Source organism: Sinohyriopsis cumingii, unplaced genomic scaffold (genome assembly GCF_028554795.1).
Source record: "Sinohyriopsis cumingii isolate HCF-2022 unplaced genomic scaffold, ASM2855479v2 utg000873l, whole genome shotgun sequence".
NCBI lineage: Eukaryota > Metazoa > Mollusca > Bivalvia > Unionida > Unionidae > Sinohyriopsis > Sinohyriopsis cumingii.
In genome coordinates, this window is record NW_028315938.1 from 1,788,410 (window position 1) to 1,812,493 (window position 24,084).

Here is a 24,084-nt window from a genome sequence, read left to right on the forward strand (position 1 = left end):
GCAAACATCATTGTTGGACCGGCTGATCTTGTAAATCGTCAGAATATCTCGCCAGACCAATTATTGTTGTAGCAACATCAACATCCTTCTGAATTGATTCAATATTTTTTCCGTCAATCATATATGTGGCGCTATCAAACAACGCCATAATCCCGTTGTTGACAAAACCAACACGCAGATTGGCACCATATGTCGTATTATCCCCCTTTACAAGTTCACCTTCTACTTCAATAAATGCCTCAGCAGGCAAGAAATATCTACTTGTATCCTGAATCTGTAATTCGATTCTCCCCCGCTGATTTGGTTGTCTTGCGTCATAAGAATAAAACTGATAATCACGTACAGATTCATACTTAAGGACAGGTGCCTCCATATCAAATGCTGGGTCTGATTCGCGCCTGAACATTTTTATTATAGTTACCATTTTTCAAATGATGATTTAAATCATCGTCGACGAAGACCGCTTCCTGCTATTAAATTTGCTGTTATATCTTTTTCTGTTTCTTCAGATATCGCCGCTAGTTTTTGATTTGCAGCCTGATTTATTATTTTACTGACATCTGCTGGCATCACCTCAGTACTTGGTAATTTTACCGGTTGTTGTTTTCGTCGCAATAATCGTGCTAGTCTTTCTTTGATCGCCGAGAACGCCTTACCAGCAACATTGACAATTGCACCAGGCGCTTTATCACGAACAATATCAATGGCTTTCATCGATAATTGTTTTGCAACGGGTGCTACTTTTGGAGCTATCCTTGTAAATAATCCCTGAATAACATCACCAAGTCCATCTCCGTAAGTAGCTCTGTAGATTGGTAATCGTGAGTTTACCGCTCTGACCTGTACAGGTTTACGATGAATATCATGTATGATCATCTTATTTTTATTTACCATTTATCTAACAACTAGTCATCAGCAAGTTCATCGATAAGTTCTCGGTAAACGCCGATATCCATGATACCACCTTGAAATAATCGCCGACAAATATCAGATGCTTCATTAATTATTTCTGGTGAATTATTTCCGGCACGTTTTCCTCCTATGAGAACCTCTAACCGTGACACATCATTAATGATATTATCAGGACAAACAAAATCATCCCCCAGACCACTTCCCATTGCTCCTTTTTCTGATCTTTTAGGTGATGTCGCTCCAAAAATTTCTTTAATTTTCGACATCATCGGTGAATAAGAAGATTGTTGTTGTTCTATTTGTCGCATAGGTGGAGGAAGCTGATACTGGGAGAGTTGTTCTTGTTGTTTCAGTCCCCCTCTAAGTTTTTCTACTTCTTCTTTAATAATTTCATATTTTTGACCTCTAGCTTGTTTTTTGTTGTAATATACGCGATATATATATTTAATAAGATTATCATCATTTACTTTTTCATGACGGGGTTTTAAAATACTAGAGTTATTAAATATTATATTTAATATTACCTCGGGTAATTGTTCTTCTTTAGTATTTCTAATTTCTTCAATAACTCCTTCCCTAAATTTTGCAATCAATTCCACGTTTGCTTCTATTGGTTCGGGTTTAGGTGCATGCTCTTTATGCACGTCGGCGACTTCAGTACGAAGTTTTCCAATTTCTTCAAGTATTTCCTCACCAACAGGTGGAGGTTGAGCCGCAGCTATTTCCCTGGCTATGTCAGGTGGAAGATCTCGTAAAATCTTCTTTGTTTGTTTAGTTCTTCTTGCTATTTTTGCGGTTTGTTCTGCTGTTTGTTTTGATACCGGAAGAAGATCCTCTTTGATGACTGTTGTAACTTTCTCAGTAGCTGCAGTGACGGGCTTAAACAGTTTTTTTGTGTCTTCCTCGTACTCAACTTGTGCTTCTTGCCGCGCTTGTAGATTTTTTCTAAATGAATCTCGCACGGGAAGAATTTTTTAATTGCTTCTAATCGTTCTCGTGCTATTCTTGCAGTATGAGATTCTGGATGTACCATTATTTTTAACATAACAATTTTTTAATTAATAGCAGCAGAGAGGGCGCCTACCAACGTTGGTCGTCCAGTAATTAAACAAAAAAAAATAAGTAAACACGTAGAGTACTTTATTTTTCAGCTACGTTTTCGAACTAGGGTTTTATTGATGGGGTTGGTTTCAACAAAAAATAAAAACCTCCCAGGAAACGTTTATTTGTAAAAATCTGGACCTTTCTACAGATGATTTTATTTTTGTTTGTTTTATTTGTTTGTCGGAATTATATGGTCTGTTCGCCCTCTCTGCTGCTGATAATGAATTTAATTAGGGACATTTATCATCGGTACTAAAAGAATATGAACATACCAGTGCCAACATTGCCAACGCCACATTTAGAATCCGCCGAATAGATAATAATGAATGCAGTAGTAACCTCACAATTGGAACAGATTATCGCTGAAACAACTCCGTCGACGATCACAGTGACATTAGCGATGTCAACGCGGCCGGAATTTGATATTGGGTTTCAAAGTCCGATAAAAGCCACCAATGGTCGATCACATGAGATCGCACCATCACAGTTGCGACTTTATTATAGTTGGCCAAATATCAGAGAAAAATCATTTAGTGGATTATACGCTAATAATGCACTGGTATTCTTGCATAAAACCAGCACTGATAGAAAGGGCCTCGTCTGGAGAGTTGTTTGTTTTCCAACAGAATCATATCAAATTGAACAGATCAACGAAGAACTTCAGCGTAGAATCAAATGTTTAATGGGGAAAGAATCAAACATCGCCATTAAAGTACAGGAACCAACGCTGAGAGCCGCCATTGTAATATCAACACGGGATTCCACGGAATCAAATTTCGCCGTAGACAAATATAAGTCGTCGATCAGAACTGTATTTGGATGGCCTCTGGTATCGCCGATTTATACTGGACCACTACACCCAACGCAATCTGACTATTTACCGGGATATATTGATTTTATAAAACCCAGAGTAATGGAGACGATTCTTTAGAGTGTTCTATTTGGATAGGAGGGTATCAATTCCTCAACTAGGAGAAATCACCAACGCGAATGTGCAAGAACGCAAAAGTACACAACGTAATCTACGAGCGCGATTTCAGCAGTATATCATTGAATATCCGAATGATGATCTTAACAAAAACAATCATTGACACAATTAAACATATTTTGATGGTGAATCACGATGGTGCATGATAAACAAGATATACTGACATAATATCCTATGATGATCCGGATTTAAAAGAGTTATTTTCTTATTATTAAAAGATCACCGAAATCCAGTTGCTTACGTTCAAACTAGGGTTGGATACCTATAAAATGAAGAAGGATCTCAGTGACATCATTAACGGGTATTTTCGAAAGATTTATTCGCATTGGAGAAGAAACAATGACCTCCAGATATTCTCCGACACAACAAAGATCCAACAGGTGGTGGTAGTGATGTATCATCAGGCACTGTCAATATCACGTCGACGATTTCTGTAAATCTAGTATGTGATGCAGTTGACAGTAGCTATACCTCGTCTGAGCAAGCATCCCACGGACAGGCCCAGCATGGATATGTTCCTTACAGGTTTTCTCCAGATGTCTCAGCGACTCAACTGGTTAGGTCAGTGCCCGTTAATCCTGTTTTCAACTATCCGATCAAGACGGTAATGTATTGGACACGCGCGGTGACTGTTGGTATGTGTGTGACAGAACATATACAGACCACAATGTCAAAAAATCGCATCAATAACAAAACAAATCATACAAATTTTTGTGTCGTTAATTTTGTTTTGTACCGGTGGCGATGCTATTAAACCACTTACACCCGCTCAAGTTTTATATTTTCGAGAATTTCATTTCGTGCTAAAGTTTTTTGAAAAAAATACTCTTCTACTAGTGTATATTATCTCTCTTCACGTCGCTGATGTGCCATCTCAAAATCCATGTTCATTGTTTCAAAATTAAGTTGAACCGCGAGACCATCCAGTTGTAATTGCTTAGTGTTAGAGATAATCTCGGTTAATATTTTCCTGGTTCATTAAACAATAAGTGCATTTCTTTAATAAATGAGTTTATCTAGACCAATTCGATATCATGTTGCTGGATCACGTAAACTGATTGTGACGAATCCAAGGGGAGTTTTCTGAGTACTGGCAAAAATGTTTTTAAACTTATTGTCCATTTCACCTGGATACCAAGTCTGATGAACATTTCGCACTGTGTGTGTGTGAACACCGTTAAAATACCCCAAAAATTACAATTAGCCATGGTCACATTTAGGATATGAGTAAACCTCTGTGTAACGTAAATGACAGCTATTTTTTATGTCTGCCTCGTGAAAATATTCTGGCCGGATTCGTTTGTTAGTTAAACATGACAAGATCGTAAAACACTAGATCACTGATATTCCCGTTAAGATCATCCATGGACGGGGCGTCATCGATGCATTGATAAATTCAATAATATCATCTTTTTCCGCTTCACTTTCATTAAATTCTTTAAAAACAATTTAGTATCGTTGGTCATCCACGGACGTCACCAGTAAATAAAGTTGTCCCATCTGAGCCACCTCATTATCAGGTTTCTCAGCAACTGAGATTAACCAGACCCAGACAGGCCAATTATAACAGCTCGACTAGAATTTGGTAATACTGGATGATGCTTGACCTGTGCGTACTTGTGTGCTGCTGAAAAGTCAATCACTTTCATACTTACAAACATGGTATTATTTATAGTCATTAGTTTATATTGTGTTCGATGCACTGATACAAACAGGTTAAACACAACCACGCTGAAAATAACAAGCGGGCGCTCACAGGTAAGTGTGGGATGCGGAATCAAAAATTATAAGTTTGTGAACATTGCTGGCGATTACATTGCTGCGACACTCAGAAACTTACCAGGAACACCATGGGCTAAGTATCCATGGGTAAAACATAACCATGATATAACTAATGGGGTCCTGAAACCGATGTGATATTAGATTTGATAAAAAATAATCAACAAAAACATAGCGAAATAGCGATAAATGCGACTGATCAAGGGTGCTGCGCACATGATGTCGCGTGTATAAGCAAATATCTGCAACAACGACATATTGCGGATGTCAAGTTGATTCACACGCTGAGTATATTAAGAAAAAAAGATACTAGAATCACAGTTGAGAAGAGAAACTGACGGTTGGTGCAGGCAATTGAGTGTCATATAATTGCATAATGGGGTCGATTTACTATATAGTCCAAGAGGATATTGGAGAGGTACAACAGAGTTTAGGAAACTCGCCGATTCAGCAGGTGTCACACGTGCTCTTGCCGCAGAATGGTTCCCACGATAAGGCAATATGGCAAATGTACCTACCACGCCCCAAAACGATTCAACATGGATGGTTTGATGTGAGCACGACCAACGAAGATCATCAGGCAGATATATTGTTTTACCACACGACGTCATTTGGCACATCACGCAAACGGCGCAGATACAAATACGCGTTGAATGACATAGATGTTTCTACGGCTTTCGATTAAAACAGCACCTGACGTCTAATCCGCGTTTGGCCACAGCTGCTACAGGTTGATCCTGGCAATGCATTTTTCGGTACAGTAACGAAGCTGATGCAACAACATACGATTAAAATAAGACGTGGACACACCGCGTTTCATCGTGATCTGACAGTCTTTGAGCAATTTCATCAAACACGTGTACATCGACTGTTTGAACATCAGTCTGCGCAGCAATTACTGAGCAAGGACAGATCTAGTGAATGGGTTGCGAGAATACCTCACGTCGTAGCCGCGTTAAGCAATGAAGTCACACGTGAAATTAACATGAAACTCATTGAGGCAATACTACGAAATACATACAACGACGAAAATAACAAAATAAATTACAACAACCAATGCTGGGCAGAAGCGGAACAGTCAGGTATTTATATCATCCTGGTAAACTGGAGGATGGTGCAACAAGAGCAACTGATCCCGTCTGGAGTGTAACCACGCATACAGTCTAGTAAGATCTAATGAGCAGCATGCAATCTAGATTCAACAACTTCTCAGATTGGATTTGTCCCTGAAAAATTATAGGCTATTCCTGAAGATAACAATTACCCTCAAGTTGGATACTATTGGGAGGAGCGAAGCTCTTCGACGTCTGCTATATTCAAGACATGTCAGAGCGCCATTTTCGCGTGTGCGGCCAGACAATTATCGATTCTGTCCAAGGTAAATTGTCGTATGTTGTTGGGAAAATATTGTCACAGCTATTTTTCACAGCCGGCGCAGTGATTATTTTATGGTTGTTTCAATGTCACGATTAATTCAATATCTAGATCAAACTGGCGGTGCCATTTGTTTACTTCTTGCTCATAACAAGCTATTTTTTTCCTCACTGCATTGGTTATTAGTGTAGTTGATACAAAAGACGTCGCCACTGCATCAGTAACATGGACGATTCTTCGCAGCTGACATATTTAGTTACTCGCGATACAGACAAATACATTACATTTGACCATCAGATGCGATCATCGACAATCCAGATATTGGTATATGAGATTGTTTTCCCCTACGACGAATGAATTGATATCGGTTAACCTAGAGTCCATGATGATTTGCAATCACTCAATGGGTTTAGTGACAGTGCCTGATTAAAGAATCTACTGAAACTACGACTATATCATTAAGAACCAGTCGATATTATATATCCGTTCCACGAATGTCAAAGAGCATAGTTTTTCGACGGGTATATGCATGTTGATAGTTTTGTGGAACTGGCAGCGTTGGAAATCTTTCTTTGTGAATTTAAAATAATTTACATTGAAGTGAATCACGGACATTTTTAGTGATACAACTATCAGATGATTAGGTAGCCATGAGTTCCTGAATGTTCCTGGAATCACGGTAAGCATTTTTTTCACACTGAACTTTGCCTGGCCCTAATCTGATTAGCATTTCAACTGTCGCAATGTTTCGTCGCGCTATCGATGGTCAATAATGTTTGTTAGTATTGGCTAACATAATTGTTAACCATTCATGTGGAGATTCTCTTATAAACGGCGGCGGCTGTCCTTGATCGCTGCTCTTGATAATTGCCATGTCTTTCGTCGACAGCCAGTCTAGAAGCATTTTTAAAATATTTTCTGACACTGCATATTTCGTCCCAGATGATTATTTTAGAAATATATTTTTACTCTTTGGCTCTGGGGTCCAAACTTTACCACGGCATCAAAATACTGTAATGTGTATACGATTTAACTCCATGGGGATTCATCTCTCTGACAAGACCGTGAGCTGACGTTAGCACAATTATGAGTTGTTTTCTTAAATATATCGCACGCCTTGTTTTACCAGAACCACGAAGACCATTAAGATAGACCAAGCTATGTTTCGTGACTGGATCAGTCACTGACGGTGATGATGATGGTTCTAATAATTTATCATTTCTGTAATAAGCGCGGACTGGTTTAACATCAGATGATTCAGAATAAGTGTGTATTTGTTCACGCACTATTCTCCAATTACCCCAACTAGCATCATCGGCAATAAATGATTTGACAAGATCCAATTTCGATAGAATTTTATAAAATGAATCCGTGGCAAATCTAACAGCATCCGCTGTAAACAGGTTAATCATCGAATATGCTAGCATCGAAGATCACAAAAGACTAAGCTGAGGTGAAACGCCAGCGTAGTAGCTGACTATCGTGCTCATACTTATTCCTTTTTTTTGTGATTGCACTTTGCCACGATATCAATACTCCTCTCGACGCTGTATATGCCATAACAAATTCAAGTTCTGCTGGGTCCATGACAAATCTTCTGCAGCGCCGTTTATTATCAGATGACGATGACTGCGTAAATTTACAGATACCTTTTCTGCCGATCTCTTTGTCATCACGTGGTAACCCGACAGATTTTTGTGGTTTTTATGTAATAGTCGCTAAAGTTACAGTCAGCGGTGTTAAAATACCACTATCTATCAAATACCATAAAAACGCTATTGGAGCCCAACCACGTTGATTTTTTGCGCACCAGTCATCGAAATTACTATTGTGTCCGGTTTTTAAAATCACGAACAAACCAGATGGGTATCGCAGGATGAGCATTTGACGCAAACTTGAATGATTCAATCTCGGTGAATCCGGTAAGATCGTTGCAAGGAAGTTGCCCGTTTTTATCGCAACTCTTGTCATTTTGTGTGTTGGATGACCGAATCTATCAAAATACGGTTGAAATTCAGCTTATCAATGAAAACTAGCTGATAACATGCCACTTTGTGAACTCAGATCATATCGGCTGAATTATATTTTGTATTCCAGAGATCACCATGTCAAACTCGACAGAAGATCATGATATATCGTCGAGAATTTTGTTTGGAACTAGACACAATGAATACTTTTGTTCCGCTATATAAGCCACAACAGACGACGAAGTAAGACAGATACTGAGTATTTCATCACTGTCGCCATCATATTTTAGCGCAATCTTTTTCATTGCACTTTAGAAAGATTCTTTCCGAAAAGGTATGCCAGACAGTAGGTGCAAGCTGATCAAATGTTGATTCATCTGTAGCAGATTTATGTGCTCCACGTGGATCTGGGTCGTCACCATGAAATAGCCACAAAGATATATGGTTACTAGCACTAATATTATAAATCTCAAACATATTGCCGTTTTAAAATTGTATTGTTCTTTCGATTATAAACTTTGTTACTGATCCAGTCTATTATGATCAATTATCGCTGTTGGGGTGTCCTTACAACACTATTTGCCAGAATGAAACAAAATCTCTTGTGTAATTGTTTGTACCAGAATTGGAAAAGAGAAAGTTTGTACAACACTACCACGTAATTTCTTTTAGCTCTATTGATAAGATAATTTCCCCATTTAGTTAAATGTTTCAACGTCTCGAGTTAACAAAATGTTCTCTGACGCGTTGAGCTACGCAATTTAATGCTCCAGTTCTCATTTGGGTAAGGACATTAATATCAGGATCATTGAAAGGATATAGTGCATGAAGCACTGCGGACACTGGATACGCATTATTGTAGTTTGATTTGTCTAATCCGGTAAACGTGCCTGGTTTAGAATTTGTATTTACTGTGACGACATTGTTATGCCTCCGTGATTCCTTAATATGATCGAGCTTATCGCGAATAATCCAAGTTGGACCATCTTGGCTAACATGTTCGATAATAAATGTTATTCTAAATATGTACTTGCTGTCGTCCACAAGAGTATTAATAATAGTTACTTTTCGTTTGTCGTTCATGGTGGAATCAACGCAAATACCATTACAGTCTATCCTAAATGTTGAAAAAACACGAGACGCAAACTCTATTTTGGCCATGTTGATAAATTCGTGTAACTGTAACTCAGACGGAGTTTTTTCTTGCCACCTTGTAATTTGTCAAAGTCAAATTTAGTGGTGTGTTGTGGTTTAATCTCCGATCATATCTGTCGGTTTCTTTCAAAAATCTTGTCTCTGCCCTTGTCTGTTTCGATCGCCGATACTCTCTCAATTTAACTGGCGGTTAGCAACTGATTTATTTCTTTTCTAAAAGTTTTGGTGTAATTTTCGACCTATGCAATGCTGGTGTTATCCTGGATAGCATAAAATACTTGTCCATCAGATGCTTAGCAAGAGTACAATTAGTCGTTGTTGTAGTATATGATATACTTTCTTTAATAGAATATAACTTTCCTCTAATTAGAAAACAAATAATATACAATATGTATGCCAACGGCAAACAATACCAATAAGTACAGGTGGCTAAAGATCAGATCAGTAAATCCTTGTGGAAAAAAAATGTCGCAGAGATTATTGTAGTGTTTATATGATAAATATCAGACTTGGCAGTACCGGCCCAAAACCGTGTCTAGTATGTGAGGTGGTAGTGAAAGGAAAAACACGATTATGTGTCGCTTGTGGGGAACGAAACTATCGCGGGCTTAAATGATATTACATAATAATGAATGCTGATGATAATGTAAATATGAATGAGACACCAGACTACATAGAGATATATATTAAAAATAATAATGTCGTATCAGAGAAAGTAGAATAATATAATAAAACAAGTTAATAAAAATATTACTTTCGAGGAATTCAAGACACATCCTTTCTTCCTTAAGTACGAAGCCAACAGAGCCGGTGTTATACTAAATTGCCGACTGAATAAAACCTCTTGTAAAATATCAATAATAGAGGATACTTCGTGATCGGAACTTCAATTCCAGGGAAAAGGGACAAAAATGTATTTCGATTACAGATTTCTTTACGAGTGTTTCAACGGGGTTGATTATGATGGATTAGCTATCGATCACGTATACTCTAGCAAACAAGACAATAGTCTTAAACATTACTGGCTGTCACACAGAACCAAAATACAACACGTGGAAAGACAGGCAAGTAAAAAAATACCACGACTAATTAGATCAACTATTCTTGAAGCAGGGTTTTACTTTAATATCAGCCGCTAATAATTATTTTCATACTCATCCAAATTCAAATTATCGCACATAAGGTAACTATCTCAGCTCATTCAAATTTAAAGTGTTTATTTTATAGCATCCTGGGTTCAGAAAATAAAATTTCAGTATATCTTTATATTTAGCGTAATGTTTCTTTCATCTACAGCAAATTGCTGAAATTCCAATCCGACTCATAATATTAACATCCATAGGTCACGTGCCTGGCTGTAAATTATTTGCGAGTAGAAATATCACGCCATCAAGGTCGACGCCACTTTTTTGGGGTCAGCCCCCGCAAAAGCATTAATTAGTATTATTGCAACATACATTTAATTACAGATTATTAAGTTAGCCAACATAACATATTTCAGAACACACGGTAACGTGTCTTTTCAGCTACAGAAAATTAACGGAATTTCAAACTGATTCACAATTTAGATGTTTCCAAAGTCACGTGTCAAGCCGACTGAGAAAACCTGTGATAAGTTGAATGCTAGTAATAGCACGCGTCGTTTCCCACTCATGGCACAATGCATGTCTGATATGATAATAGAACAGGAATGATTTGTAAGCTCAGGTACTTAATAAATTATCTGTTAAATGCGTACACACTAATTAGTCACCTGTAAGTACGAATGTACTAGTACAGTTCATGTAAATTATTTTAGCCATACATTCTTAATATAGACAGTGGCCGAGTGGTTAAGACGTACAGACAATCAATCGATCAACCTGTGAAAACTTACCTCGCGAGTTAGATTCCCGAGACTTCGAATGACATATTATCGGCATTTAAAACAAAATTATTATAATAGGAGATTATAATAGGAGAGGGGTCCTGAGATGCATTGAAAAAATGAAATATAGTTGAATGGGTAATTGTAAACTTGTAAAACGTAACCCAAGTGTACATGCCTGGGACCCCCCAGCCCAAATAAAAGTGTTTATTTTATAGCACCCTGGGTTCACTTAAGGTGTGTACATGTGCTTGATTCCAAAATTAAATTAAAATTCAATTTGGACAACCCTCTGAATTTCTACCATTTCGTTTCCCACTTAGCGATTTGTCAGGGGATGTGTTCACATATAATTGAAAAACAAATATGACAAAATATGAAAAAAAAAATAAAACAGAACTATAAAAAATATAACAATTGCCCAAGAAAGCCATTCAACAGATATTCCACATATATTACTCTCGTCGCAGGCATTTCTCTTTTGTTTTTTTCATACAAGCCTCGGATTGGCTTTGAATAATTGACGAGTCAACGTTGCTTGGCTAAATTAGCATTTTGTTTTCAATATCAGAATATAAAAATGGGGCTTATTGAGGGGGAGGGGCTATTTCGATTGACATCACTTATTTTGGGCTCGGTCGCCTCCCTGCTGCTCAAACTAATAATATGAAACTAGACCATGTACATTATTTTACGGTATGAAGTTGGCACAGTGTGTAATTACACTTGCTATACTAAGGTAGGTTAAAGGTCATATAGGTCTTGTTTGCGTTCAGTACCGACAATTTCAGTAACGTCTTTTGTTTTGGAAAATATGATTAGACAAATCTTTAAGCGACGACTAATCAATTTTTGGGATCCTGCAGCATCCATTTTCCTTTGGAATGTCATTATTTAGACATTTTCCTGACCTAGACAAGTACCTGGCTGCCATAGCGATCACAATTATGTCCGGAAATTTTCTGATGAAATTTAATGTGAATAGCATTCAAGAATCAGGACCGAATAAACTTAAGTTAAAATATTTTATTATACTTTTGACACAACAATTCATAAGCAAATTTATTTTTAGTAATTGTGTTTCCATAACCATATTGATATAAACTTTAGCCATGTCAACTGGACCTATAAATTAATTTGAGGTGAAGCTGACATCAGTATTGTGGACTTGTTAAGAAAATAGATAAAGGATGGTGTTAGTTTTTCAAGCATGTTTTTATAATGTTAGAATGAATGTTATAGTACATGTTATATTTTAGTTCTGGCAGAATGTTTCGAAAACATTTTGTTGACTTTGATATAACCGCTATTTTTACTAAACATTTTATGAACTTGCCATGTTGCATATTACTTTTCAAAGAGTCGAAGTGAATAGAAATAGCATATTGTGATGGATTTGACATCTGCCGTTATTTGGCATTATATAGCCATCGTTGTGCTGAGGTCATATAAAGCAGTATTACAAACAATCTAATCTCGTGCTCTAGAAGGTGACCCAGGTTTGGTTGCCAAAATATTATATTAGTATTTTCCTTCCATTATTACGCATATAAAAGTTACTTGTAAATGCGATTGTTATTAAAATTTACATATTTTGGAATTATAACTTTAATCCTGGACTTTTGTTCTCAAATTCGTAACCTTCTCATTAATGGGCATCACATGGACAACGAATGTGAGTTTCCATGGTTGAAGACGTAGAGTAGCTATACATGAACATTGATACGTGTGTTTATATGTGTGAACGGTGTACCACAATAGCTCCCATTAAACCATAGCGATAAATTAAGTCATTTTCTTACATATTTTCTCTCCATCGCAGCCTAATAGGTAGAACGTTCGACGAAAACACCAAGAATACAAATTTGGTCATTACATCTCACTTCGAGGCACGACTCCGGACAGGGTACAAGTCAAAGGCAACATTTTATACCTGCTGTTACAGCATACTGAAATCTTTCAAGTGAACTTTCTCCCTTATCATTGCCTACCTGATATAAAAACATGGCACCCATTAAAAATAATTACAGTACTGTAAAAAAGAAAATAAAGTTTCGATACTAAACCCAATCGTCAGAACTTGTACAAACATTCTGATAAACATCCTGGATTTGGTACAAATTACACCAGTCGGTCACCATTTATTGCCAGTTTCACTGTAACTTAAAACAGAGAACCCTTGATAGAGGTTTTCTCAGAAACTACTCACCACACTTACACCATATTTTATAGAAAGCATGGTAGCATGTATGGCTTTTAATATAACAAATGATACCAACTTATCTGAATAGTGTTTATAAAGAACTTGACAAACTTTGAGATAAACACCTGGCATAAATGTCATTCGATAATTAGAAAAATGTAAAATAATATATGGATAATGATACACACCATATAAACATTGAATCAATTTCAATCGTTACATATTCGACGAAAACAAGAGCATGTCAAGTGTTTTACGGAAAAGATCTTACGGTCTCAGATTTCCTAACCAACTGATCACTATCATATCCACGGTAACCTCTTATATCCATCTTTCAGTGCATTTTCAGTGCCATTAGAAATTATTAAGAACATATGAATTCATCCCTTTTCACCATAAAAGGCAAAGGCTGCTTGGAACAATAAAACATAATTCTTTTATAGACCGCCTAACTTACCGACCATGTGCATTCATTGTCCTGATATCACACTGTTGTATGTTTAAAAACGAGATTTAGTATAAGGCAGCAAGGCGCCACCAGACTGGTTCAAGACCTTGAAATGATGTTGGTGCATAAATTGCAGAGAGCAATACACACTTGATAAGTCTAGTTATAAAAACGGCCCAGTTACTAAATATGTAGAAGTGACAAACGTTATTCAAATGCCTAAATTAAATACTTAAAAATGATGTTAATAAGTTTAAGCTTATTTCAGTTATATGAACTCTTGCGACTTTAGTTGAAGAATAACATGCGTGACAGTACAATTGACTTCTTTTATGGTTTCAGTAGGGTACAGACGAAACCACTAATGAATAACCGTTTCAATTTTAATAATATACATAGGACTAAATGCCTTAGATAACAGTATGCTGATTTGTACTGTCTTGATAGATTTAAGGAAAGCTTTTGACCTAGAGGACCAGAACATTCTTCTACATAAACTTCTATTTTATTACCGTGGAGAAACAATTTTAAAGTGGCTATTACCATATCCTATGGGATTTATGAATCATCATAAATAATGTAGGGCTGTCAATGAACAGCTTGTTGAACATGGTGTTCCACAGGGGTAACTCTCAGTACCTTTTTCGATCGATAATACTAAAGTGAAAAACAATGCAAAAAGGTTGCTTGTCTGGCATCGGTTTTGGCATATTCAACCGTGTATTAGTATTTTAGTTAAAGATTTTCAGTGTTATTTGTTTAATAAAACCCGTTGAAAGATTCTCATTGAAGGTAAAACTCATCGAACATCTTGGATTTGCTTATAGTGCCTAAATTGATTCATGGATTTTTCGTCCTATATATTTACTAATAATATCTATGACGAGTGTACTGGCTTTTTGACATTTAGGTAAAGATTAGTTATGGAACGTTTCCTTAAGGTTTTGGGTGGGTAGAAAATAGATTTGAAATTTACCTGCCATGACTCTAACACATTTCATTCTCTGCCACTCATGCTTTTACTTTGACACATGGTCCAAACTCAGTGACACATGCAACTTGCATTAAATCTTTATTCTTTATTTTGTTTTTCTAATATTTCATAAACCCATGATGTGATGTATTCATAATTGGGATAATGTATTATTTTTATTAAAGAACGAAAATAATATTTCTCTACGTTACAAAATGAAATTTGAAGAGACACTTAAGGTATTATGAATTGAATTCCCAAAAATTATAAATATTTTATCACAAGTTCAAAAGTATAGAATGTTTTGAATGAATTACAATAATTTTTGAATGTCCATAATTTTATAATCCAGAATATCTTTGAATGGGTCCTCAATTCTTACAAAGAAGTGTATTAGTCCAAAATGTCAATGAGCACTTTGCAATTCCTGTGAATAATGTCAATAATAATTCTTCTAGAATAATCTCTGAATACATCTATCAACTCTGGTGAAAGATTTCCGAAAACATATGAAATATAAATGAATAATTGTTCATCAAACTTCTGTATTTACAAACTCCCAATTAACCTACCACGCAATTGGTTATTCTGGGAAACAAAACTTTTTGATGGAAAATTCCACTGACTCTTGAACTCAACACCTTTACTACTTGAAACCACAAAAAATGTCAGGTAGTCAAAACCCCCATTATCGAGTCTCAATCACAATCATGACAAATGTCGGATAAGACGAAATCAAGAACACAATATAAACAAAACGTAGCACACATTATTTTCTTGTGAAATCAGTTTGTTTTGAGATTTTTGTGTTTGTGAATTTTTAAAGATTCATGAAACAATTATTCTTAACTGAGACAATTGGACCCTTTTGCCAAATACAGACTATTAAGCAGCTTTGTTTTGCATACCTTCAAAAGATAATGCTTATGAAAGGAAATGAAGTCAGATATTCCCCGCCTTATTAATAATTATGTTCTATCATTCTTTGATGTCACTTCTTGTATAACCATACTGGAGCATGTATAAAATTTGGAGCACTCCTTTGCGTACAGGATGTATAGGTAGATAGTAGATATGTGGGTGCATTGAATGAAAGGAATAGAAGCAGTGTGTTTCTTGCAGAAAAATGTTACATTTCCTTGACTGTCAACAAGGATTCTTGGATGTGTTCAAAGTGTCACTTTGGTAACCAATCTGCCTTTTCATTTCAGAACTGCAAGATGGAGAAGAGATTTTAGAGGCAATGAGAAGCAATGGTCAGAAGGTAGAAGAAATGATAAGAAACCTTAACATTCCGAAACAAAGCATCATGAAGGTGGCAATGAAACAAGAGCTATATTCCAACGGTGTCCAGCGTGCTCTAAATGAAATGTCTAAGCTGCTCAGAAGGGCGATTTCTGAGGCTGTATGCGTGTTTTGCGGTTATAGACTAGACGATCCTTATACTCCTGTGTTCGTGGTCACTCTTAGAAACCAGAAAAGCATACTGAAGAAGGAAGAGATACCAGAACCATTTTTAGAATATAAAATTATCACTCGTTATAAGCATGTGCCTAACGATGAAGAAAGACATATTGTAGAACAGTATGGTAGCAACAGTGTCAGATCTGAGGATGTCGCTCATGTGAACAACTGTATTGCAACAAACACTGAGAGTCTAATGATGAAACATAGTAACCTCAGTATAATTAGACCAAGCCCATTTAAAGCATATGGGTACTTGAGGAACAAACTGAAAGTAAAACGCGACACATGCATAGTTTTCTATGTTCCTGTGAAAGGAATCATTCCTGTAGGGGAAGCTAAGTTTCCAAACTTTATTGATGGAATAGCTACTGATGTCAGAGAGGGAGAATTTGTAACACTTGGAGGCCACAATGCAATGGAATATCACCCAAAACTTAAGATAGGTTGCTTCATAACAAGTGGATGGAACATTGGGACTTTGGGCGGATTTGTAGACCTTCCTGGTGAAAAGGTCGGCTGTCTAACAGCTGCTCATGTTCTCTTGCAAGAAAAACAGATTGAACAATACATTAAAATGGGAGGTGAAGAGAAGACGAAGCTCAATGATTCTTTTGCACAAGGCATAGAACAAATAGATATATACCAACCTGGACCAGAACCTGGTTGTAAACCTTTTGGGAAACTACATATTATAGCCCTGGAAGAAGGGAACATTTATACACCATCTGTTGATGCTGCTATCATACATATTACTGATGATGATAGGAAACCGGAAATGGGAAGTTTTCCCGATGGCGATTTTAAAGAGTTTGGTAAGGATATAATATTCATAAGGCATATTTTAAAACATTAACTACCTTGACTTGAAAATATATGTGACTAGACAATACTAATTTCTTAACAAATCTCTTACGTCAATCGTTTTTAAGTTCACCGACCATTTTTACGCTTTGCGTGATTTAATTCTGAACACGATATGTCTAAAAATAAGATCAAATATTTCAAGTTTCTAAATGTTATCAATTACCATTTGGTTCTTCTTTTCATAATCCTGAAGAGCTTATATCATGGTATGTTGTCTGTCTTCCGTTCGTCCGTTATCACTGATTTGTTATCACTACTCCAAAACTACTTAAAGGATTGATATAAATGTTTACACACATTGCCTACTTGATCTTCAATGAAACTAGTGCCCCTCAGATGTCCAATATATTGCTATCGCTACTACTTCTAAATGGACGATCATATATGTAACATGATTGAAAATTTGAACTGAGAGACAACACAACACAATGCGAGTGAATGAAAGTTTTGAAACGAAACATAAATTTTCACGACAAACATCCAGTACGTATGATATAAGACTACTATACCGAACTCGTTATAAAAAGAAAACAGATTCAGGTATAAACCAAATACAAATATGGTTCGTACATCCATCATACAAAAAATAAATAAAATATGATTCACAGAATCATTTGATACAAAGGAATACACATGAGTACGATTCACCGAATCATACTAGACAAAAATAGCATGGTTCACACAACCATATGATACAAAGAAAAATAAGACTGGTTCACACAATCAAGTGTCATTGTAAACACATCAAAGTGCATACTGCTCTTATTCAGGGTTTGGAATTGACATCGCTATTCCTTGGCTTTCTCTATAATCGTGGAATTCCTTTTCAACTATTCCCGTCATGCAACAGATACACTGTTGATTGCAACGACTTAAACTGCCACAGTACAGGTCATGGCCTCACCATTTTGGTTCATCCAGCCCATCCATCCATCCATCCATCCTATGGCTGTATAAAGATATAAGTATACTGCATGTGATTGACAAGATCCAAGCGATCATTTGTGTCGCATAAGACAATATGTCTCCTTAAAAAAGAGAGAAAAAATGTAAATGACCCGTGCACGTCGTGTTATATGGGTATCTCGCTGTGAGCGACCTACGGCGAGAGTCATGTATTACCCCATCACACAAACACACACACACACACACACACACACACTATCGTAGGAAACTCTGCATTTGTCTAAGAAATCAATTATCGAAATTGTTCAAATTATTTTCTTGCCTTATTCCGTGAAAATATGAATATAAGGTTTTCACGAACATGGTTATTATAATATTCACATTGTCTTTAATAAAGATAAATCAGATTGTACATCCAATATGATCACCATAGAAGCGATATCTCTGCTCATCCTACATATATTTTCATGTAAACATGAGGTTTTCACTGAAAGGCTTCTTTTGATGCCTAGTTCGTCCTAAATGAAAATTGTGTTAATCTAACATCTTTTCACTGACATGTTTCATTTTATACCCAGTTGGTTCTAAACAAATGTTCGTACATCCAATATCGCTGCCAATATCGCTATCTTAAACGTCTTGTTACTGTACTCCCCTGAATGGATGAACCTTATCATATGGGGTTTTCACCAAGCCCATAGTAAAATGTATACATTCAATATGGGTTAGGCTTAGGTTTTGTTTTCATTTTTAATAACCACGTCATGTGTTTTGTTCCATTTTGCTTACATAAAAGATCCGACCATATTATAAATAAACATTTGATGAAATTGTGGTCAATGAAAATGCCCCTAATGTGTACTGGCGGAAACACTTTAAGACATACATGCCAATAAAATAAGCCTTTTCAAGTATAATGTGAATCTAAGTTCCATGTTTTAATTTCATTTGTGTGTAATCATAATGAATACGATATGCCCTCTAGCATAAAAATATGAAAACTGTCAATATACTATCATAGCTCTGTCCACAGGAGATTCTGTGACAATGTAGTGCCTCATGTGTTTTGACCTACGACCTAAAGATTTATTTGTTTTAATGTTATACTGAATTAAAAGATGATATGCTTTGTATTTGCACGTTATTTATGTTTTTGTATCATATCAAATAAAGGGAGTGGAATACACGAACATACAATACATGAGAATCCTACATGCAGCAGAGCAAGCAGTCATGGACGTGTGGCAGATCAGCTGATTTTAATCAACCACACTAACATGGTTCTAAATATTATAATGTAATTAACATAATTAAATTACCTTAAATTACCCTACGCGTTCACAAATGCGATCAAAGAGAGCAGAGCAAACACGAGAAAAGAGTACTCGGTAATTGTAAAGCATGGTTTTATAGATACGGTTCGTTATGTAGAGGCGAGTTTCAATGTTTGCAGGGAACATAAATTTGCTGAATTCACACTCAGAGATTTGTTCGAGGCTGATAAGAAATTAAAATATTCCAATGAAATCCCGGATCCAGTATTTCGCTAATAAAATAAAAATTGTTATCGTCTTTCAACAATGGCGTTTATTTCACAAAATAAATGTCCCTAGTTTGATTTTTTATATAAAAATAATCTTGTTTTGTCGTTCAAAAAGACAATGACGTAACACACAATGTTTTGCAGGTAAACTGCGAGGTACTCGTGCACGAGATATGTGTTGAAACCTCTTGGAGCAATGCTTTTAGCGGTCTTTCAAAGACTTGTTATCTTAAACATACATGCGCTTTGAACAAAAACACTTGAACAATTGCTGACAATTATTGCATATAAAACGAGCATTCAGCCATAAAACAGCGCACATAACTAATCCCCTTTCCCAGTCTTCTCAATGTCAAGCCGGGACGGCACCCTTTATTTATTTTTGTTTTGGTCCTTCGGTAACTCGCCCAGTGTCAGTTCCTTTGAGAAGCTCTTGTTTCTATCTATTTTGTTTTTCTTTCAATACAAGCAACATCATCATAGGCACTAGTAATGCCAAATGTGTTCTCATCAAAGAAGATGTCATACTGGCTTTTTTGAAACGCCTGATTATTATGTTTTCAGTGAATGAGTGCATACCGTATGTAAGAACTAACTTGTTTAAATTGTTTCCTTCCACTATACTTTTGCTTGATTCCAGGAAATCAATGACAAGAGAGTATGATAAAGGACTCTATACCTAAATGTTTCTCATAGGTGTTGCTCCTCTTTTATGATCCAGTTTCAAGACCAAGTGAAGGAAATGAGGCGCGAGAAATTAGGATAATAGTTTGAACAAATTATCAATACATTTATATTTCGATGTAAAATGTACATTCTGTTATAGTATTATATAAAAATCACTTCAAGTCCGCCATAATTTTTTAATTCAAGAGTTGGTTTGTAGATTTTGTTCGTATAATATTCAATACTCCCGTCATTGATATTTGCTTTGAGGAAACAACAAAAAATTAAAGTTGCAATATAATTTGTCATATAGACTTGGATGAAGAAAGATGCTTTCCAGTTTTATCATCACAATATTAGGTGAGATAAAAGTTTTCCAAATAAAACAGTATGACGCAATATGAATGTAGTATATATACTACTGCATCTTAAATGTCAAAAGACAATATTCGCGATTTATAAATATATATCATCAACTTGATTTATCTATAATTATAGGTTTGACAAAAGAAGATCCCTTGCTCTACACAGGTGGGGAAATTCTGAATGACACAGATATTCATCAGAAGGAACCTGTGGTGATCAAATTCGGATGCACCAGTGGACTAACACAAGGCCTGCTGAGCTGCAGTGAAACATCTGTTAGGCGAGTGGATATGAGAGGCATATATTGTTTTCCTGTCATGTATAAACAGTTAGAAGTGTCAAATGAACACCATGCTTTTGCAGTTGCGGGTGACTCGGGAGCATTGGTCTTCCTTTGCGTAGGTAGAGACATTCGAAATCTACGTGCAGTAGGGATGGTCATTGGTGAACACTCTACAGGATGCTCGTGTGTGATTACTCCTATCAAAGCTGTCTTGGAGACCCTTGGATTAACCAGTAACAAATTCAAAGCTTTTCCTGCTAGTCAGCTGTCACAACTTAGGGAACATATCAATGCTCAAGAACAAACACAATCCAAACAAAGGCAAGACATCAGTATACTATCTGAGAAAATTATATCCATAGAACAGAAAATTAATTTTCTGGAACAAAAGATGAACGAACAAGTACAAGTACATTCTGGACTATTGGAGAATTTCAACTCCAGACTAGATATCTTAGAAAAAAACGTAACAGAAAGTTCTGAAAAAATGAACTCAAGAATGGATACCTTAGACAAACAATTGAATAAATTAAGCTCCAATATAAATGAAAGATTTAACAGTGTGATGGAGGTTCTGAAACAGATGAACAACAAAGTCTAAAGTAAAGCTTGAGCTGATCAATTTATTTAGATGCGTTTTCAATTCCTAAATAGAAGCATTTGATGAAGAAACACAATGTAGATATTTTCAGTTTATTTTATACCTTTTGAGATTAAAGCAAATATTTTGCATTTCGTCTGTGATACATGTTGAAAACAAACCTTATTATGCGACATGGCACTGCTTTAAGTCCTTTTTTATAACTTTTGTGTCATCTTCGACCCATAAGTTAAAGTGCATCATACAAATTATGCGATAGGATTGTCATAAATTATACGAACATGCTAAGCTATTCAATATGAATGCTAGTGACCCCAAAACCTGTTGCCTTACCATCAGTTCAATATTGATTTATTTCACTTACCAGTGCTGAATGGTCGATATGGACTTCAGGATAGCTAAGGATATAATCGTGCATACTCAACTTTCAGCTATCCAAGGTGGAGACTACACTAAAATGTGGTTCAGCAGCATTGAAACAGTTGTGAGGTCATTAGGCATATTTAAACTTCATTGGGGGATGAACATCAAGAGTTTAGAATTGCTTGGTACAGTGTGTATTAAAAATGGTTCGCTACCATCTTGACAATCATAATGATTCAGTGTGGTTTCCATCCTGTATAGTCTGAAATGTCTGTTGGATGGGAAAGTGTCAATTTGGGAAGTTGTGAATGACAATTCGTAGCACATGTCAATTAATTACCAGCATGAAGTAATGGTATTGCACACCACGGTATAGCTGAATCGTTTATGTGATGGTGTTACAAACGTTTGCTTTTGGGGGTAGGTTTTCTTATGGCAACGTTTGGTCGCTGTAGCATTGGTTCATTAGTAGTAAGTTAGTTGTAAGAAGAGAGGATCGTCTGACACAGACTGAGTCGTAAAATATTTGTGTACTGGAGTATTAAGGTCTATTGGGAGACTTGTTTCCCGGTGGGAACGCAAACTCCAGGCCTGAGATTTTTTGGGTAAACAGGAATGGTCCTGTGTTACATTTGTTGTCTTGTTGTTAGAGACCTATGTGTAGAAATGTCTTTCTTACAACAATTCCGAAAATTGTTTTGAGAGAGTTTAAACCCAAATAACATGTTCGTAAATGTTCGTGTTGGATTCAGCTTGATTAATATGTGTTTATTGTTGACATTTATGTTACGTATAAACAATCAGTGTTTCAAAAAGAAAACAAGTTTAGTTGTGGATGTTTGAGTGACGGGCTTTCAGGGGAACACGTCCATTGATTAAGTGTTTTGTTTTAATCATGTTTGGGAATCCTTAACCGTGTCGGTGGTTGATTTTGGGGAAAGTCGTCAATTTTGATTAAACCACAGAAGTATGAAATTTGTATCACTCGAGGTCGAGTGATCTTTCTAAAGGCGGAAGTTGGAGTATGCGCATATGCTTATAGCGCCCCGTTCTAAGGAGTTCTTGGATTTGTGTGATTACTTGTGTGATTTTTGGAATTCGGAGCTATGGAAATATCCTTAGACCAAATTAATTAGCCTATTGCCAGGAGCAAACGTATCCGCCTGCGATTCCGGGGTTGAAAAATTGACCTGACGTGCCTCACTACGTGTCGTAAGGGGCGACTATGTAGAGGGAACCTGTTTGCCGTGGGTTGCGTCTTGTGTCGTGGGAGGAAAGGACCCTAGTAGTTAAGCAGAGGCTTTCCAATGCAATAAACTACTTTGGCCTATACTTCTGGACAGGTGGTCCGGATGGGCCCGATCTCGACAAATCGTCTAGTCATGCCGAGCCATAGGAAGTCTTTATTTAGTCGCTCACCTTCTTTATCTTTCTTTTTGTATCTCTCTTGATACCATCGTTGCCCCTAGAAACTCTTCCTTTATCTTTCCCTTTCCCAAGTCTTAGAAGACTTCCTAGAAGGCAATAGCTTAACGGGTTAATCAGAAGGTAATTTTACCGACCCTAGAAGACGGTGGCTTCACTGGTCAATCATAGGTAATTGTATCGACTGAGTATAGCATATGTGTATCACTGGCACTTGAAATGTGTCCCATTGTTGGGCTCCATGGTGGGCGGGGAGCACGGTTGCTAATACATTTTACTCAATCCAACACGGAAATTTATTAAAGAAAATAAAAACAAACGTGCCAAAACTGGATCCGAATCAGATAACGAACATTGTAGTGTGTAATCATTTCGACGCTTCATGGTCATACAGTCTAAAGATGCCGCAAAACCGCTTGCGTCCCTATCTGCATTTGTCATCAAAAAGACTATCACAGGATAGAGTGGCACACCAAAACGTGTCAAAAAGTTTAAATAGGGTTGCTTTCTCATTCAGTGTGAGCGACGAGGTCAAACAGAAAACATCTAGAAAATGAAAACTTTCTTCGATATCGCTCGCTTACACCACACTCAATACGTCCAAAGGCGTGATTCGGTGTCGTGACTTGGCTGGGGTCAGCGACCCAGATATTATAGAAGGGATGAAAAACGAAGGTGTCATTGCAGTCAGTAGAATAAGTATTATGACCCTCACAGCAGTGATCACTTTGAATCTCTCTTAAGAACACCGACGCTACAATTGACGAAGCAATTCCACAATGGAATTAAAAGAAGGCCGACTGGGCCAAATGTGAAAAACTTTGTACATC

General features: G+C 36.6%; 1 protein-coding gene across 1 annotated transcript; it reads left to right on the forward strand.

Annotated features, from left to right (window-relative positions):
• The first annotated feature begins 16,048 nt into the window (after nucleotides 1-16,048).
• LOC149773147 (uncharacterized) lies at nucleotides 16,049-21,641 on the forward strand. Its single transcript, XM_089946722.1, has 2 exons — nucleotides 16,049-17,049; nucleotides 20,715-21,641. Exons 1-2 carry the CDS (start codon nucleotides 16,080-16,082, stop codon nucleotides 21,464-21,466), a joined length of 1,722 nt encoding a protein of 573 aa, XP_089802848.1. The 5' UTR covers nucleotides 16,049-16,079; the 3' UTR covers nucleotides 21,467-21,641.
• The last annotated feature ends 2,443 nt before the right edge of the window (nucleotides 21,642-24,084 follow it).

Bases quoted from the DNA above. Each gene is read 5' to 3' on its own strand.
- LOC149773147 (XM_089946722.1), top strand. From the start codon at position 16,080: ATGAAGGTGGCAATGAAACAAGAGCTATATTCCAACGGTGTCCAGCGT. The intron at 17,050-20,714 runs GTAAGGATATAA...CTATAATTATAG, and splicing joins TGGCGATTTTAAAGAGTTTG to GTTTGACAAAAGAAGATCCC.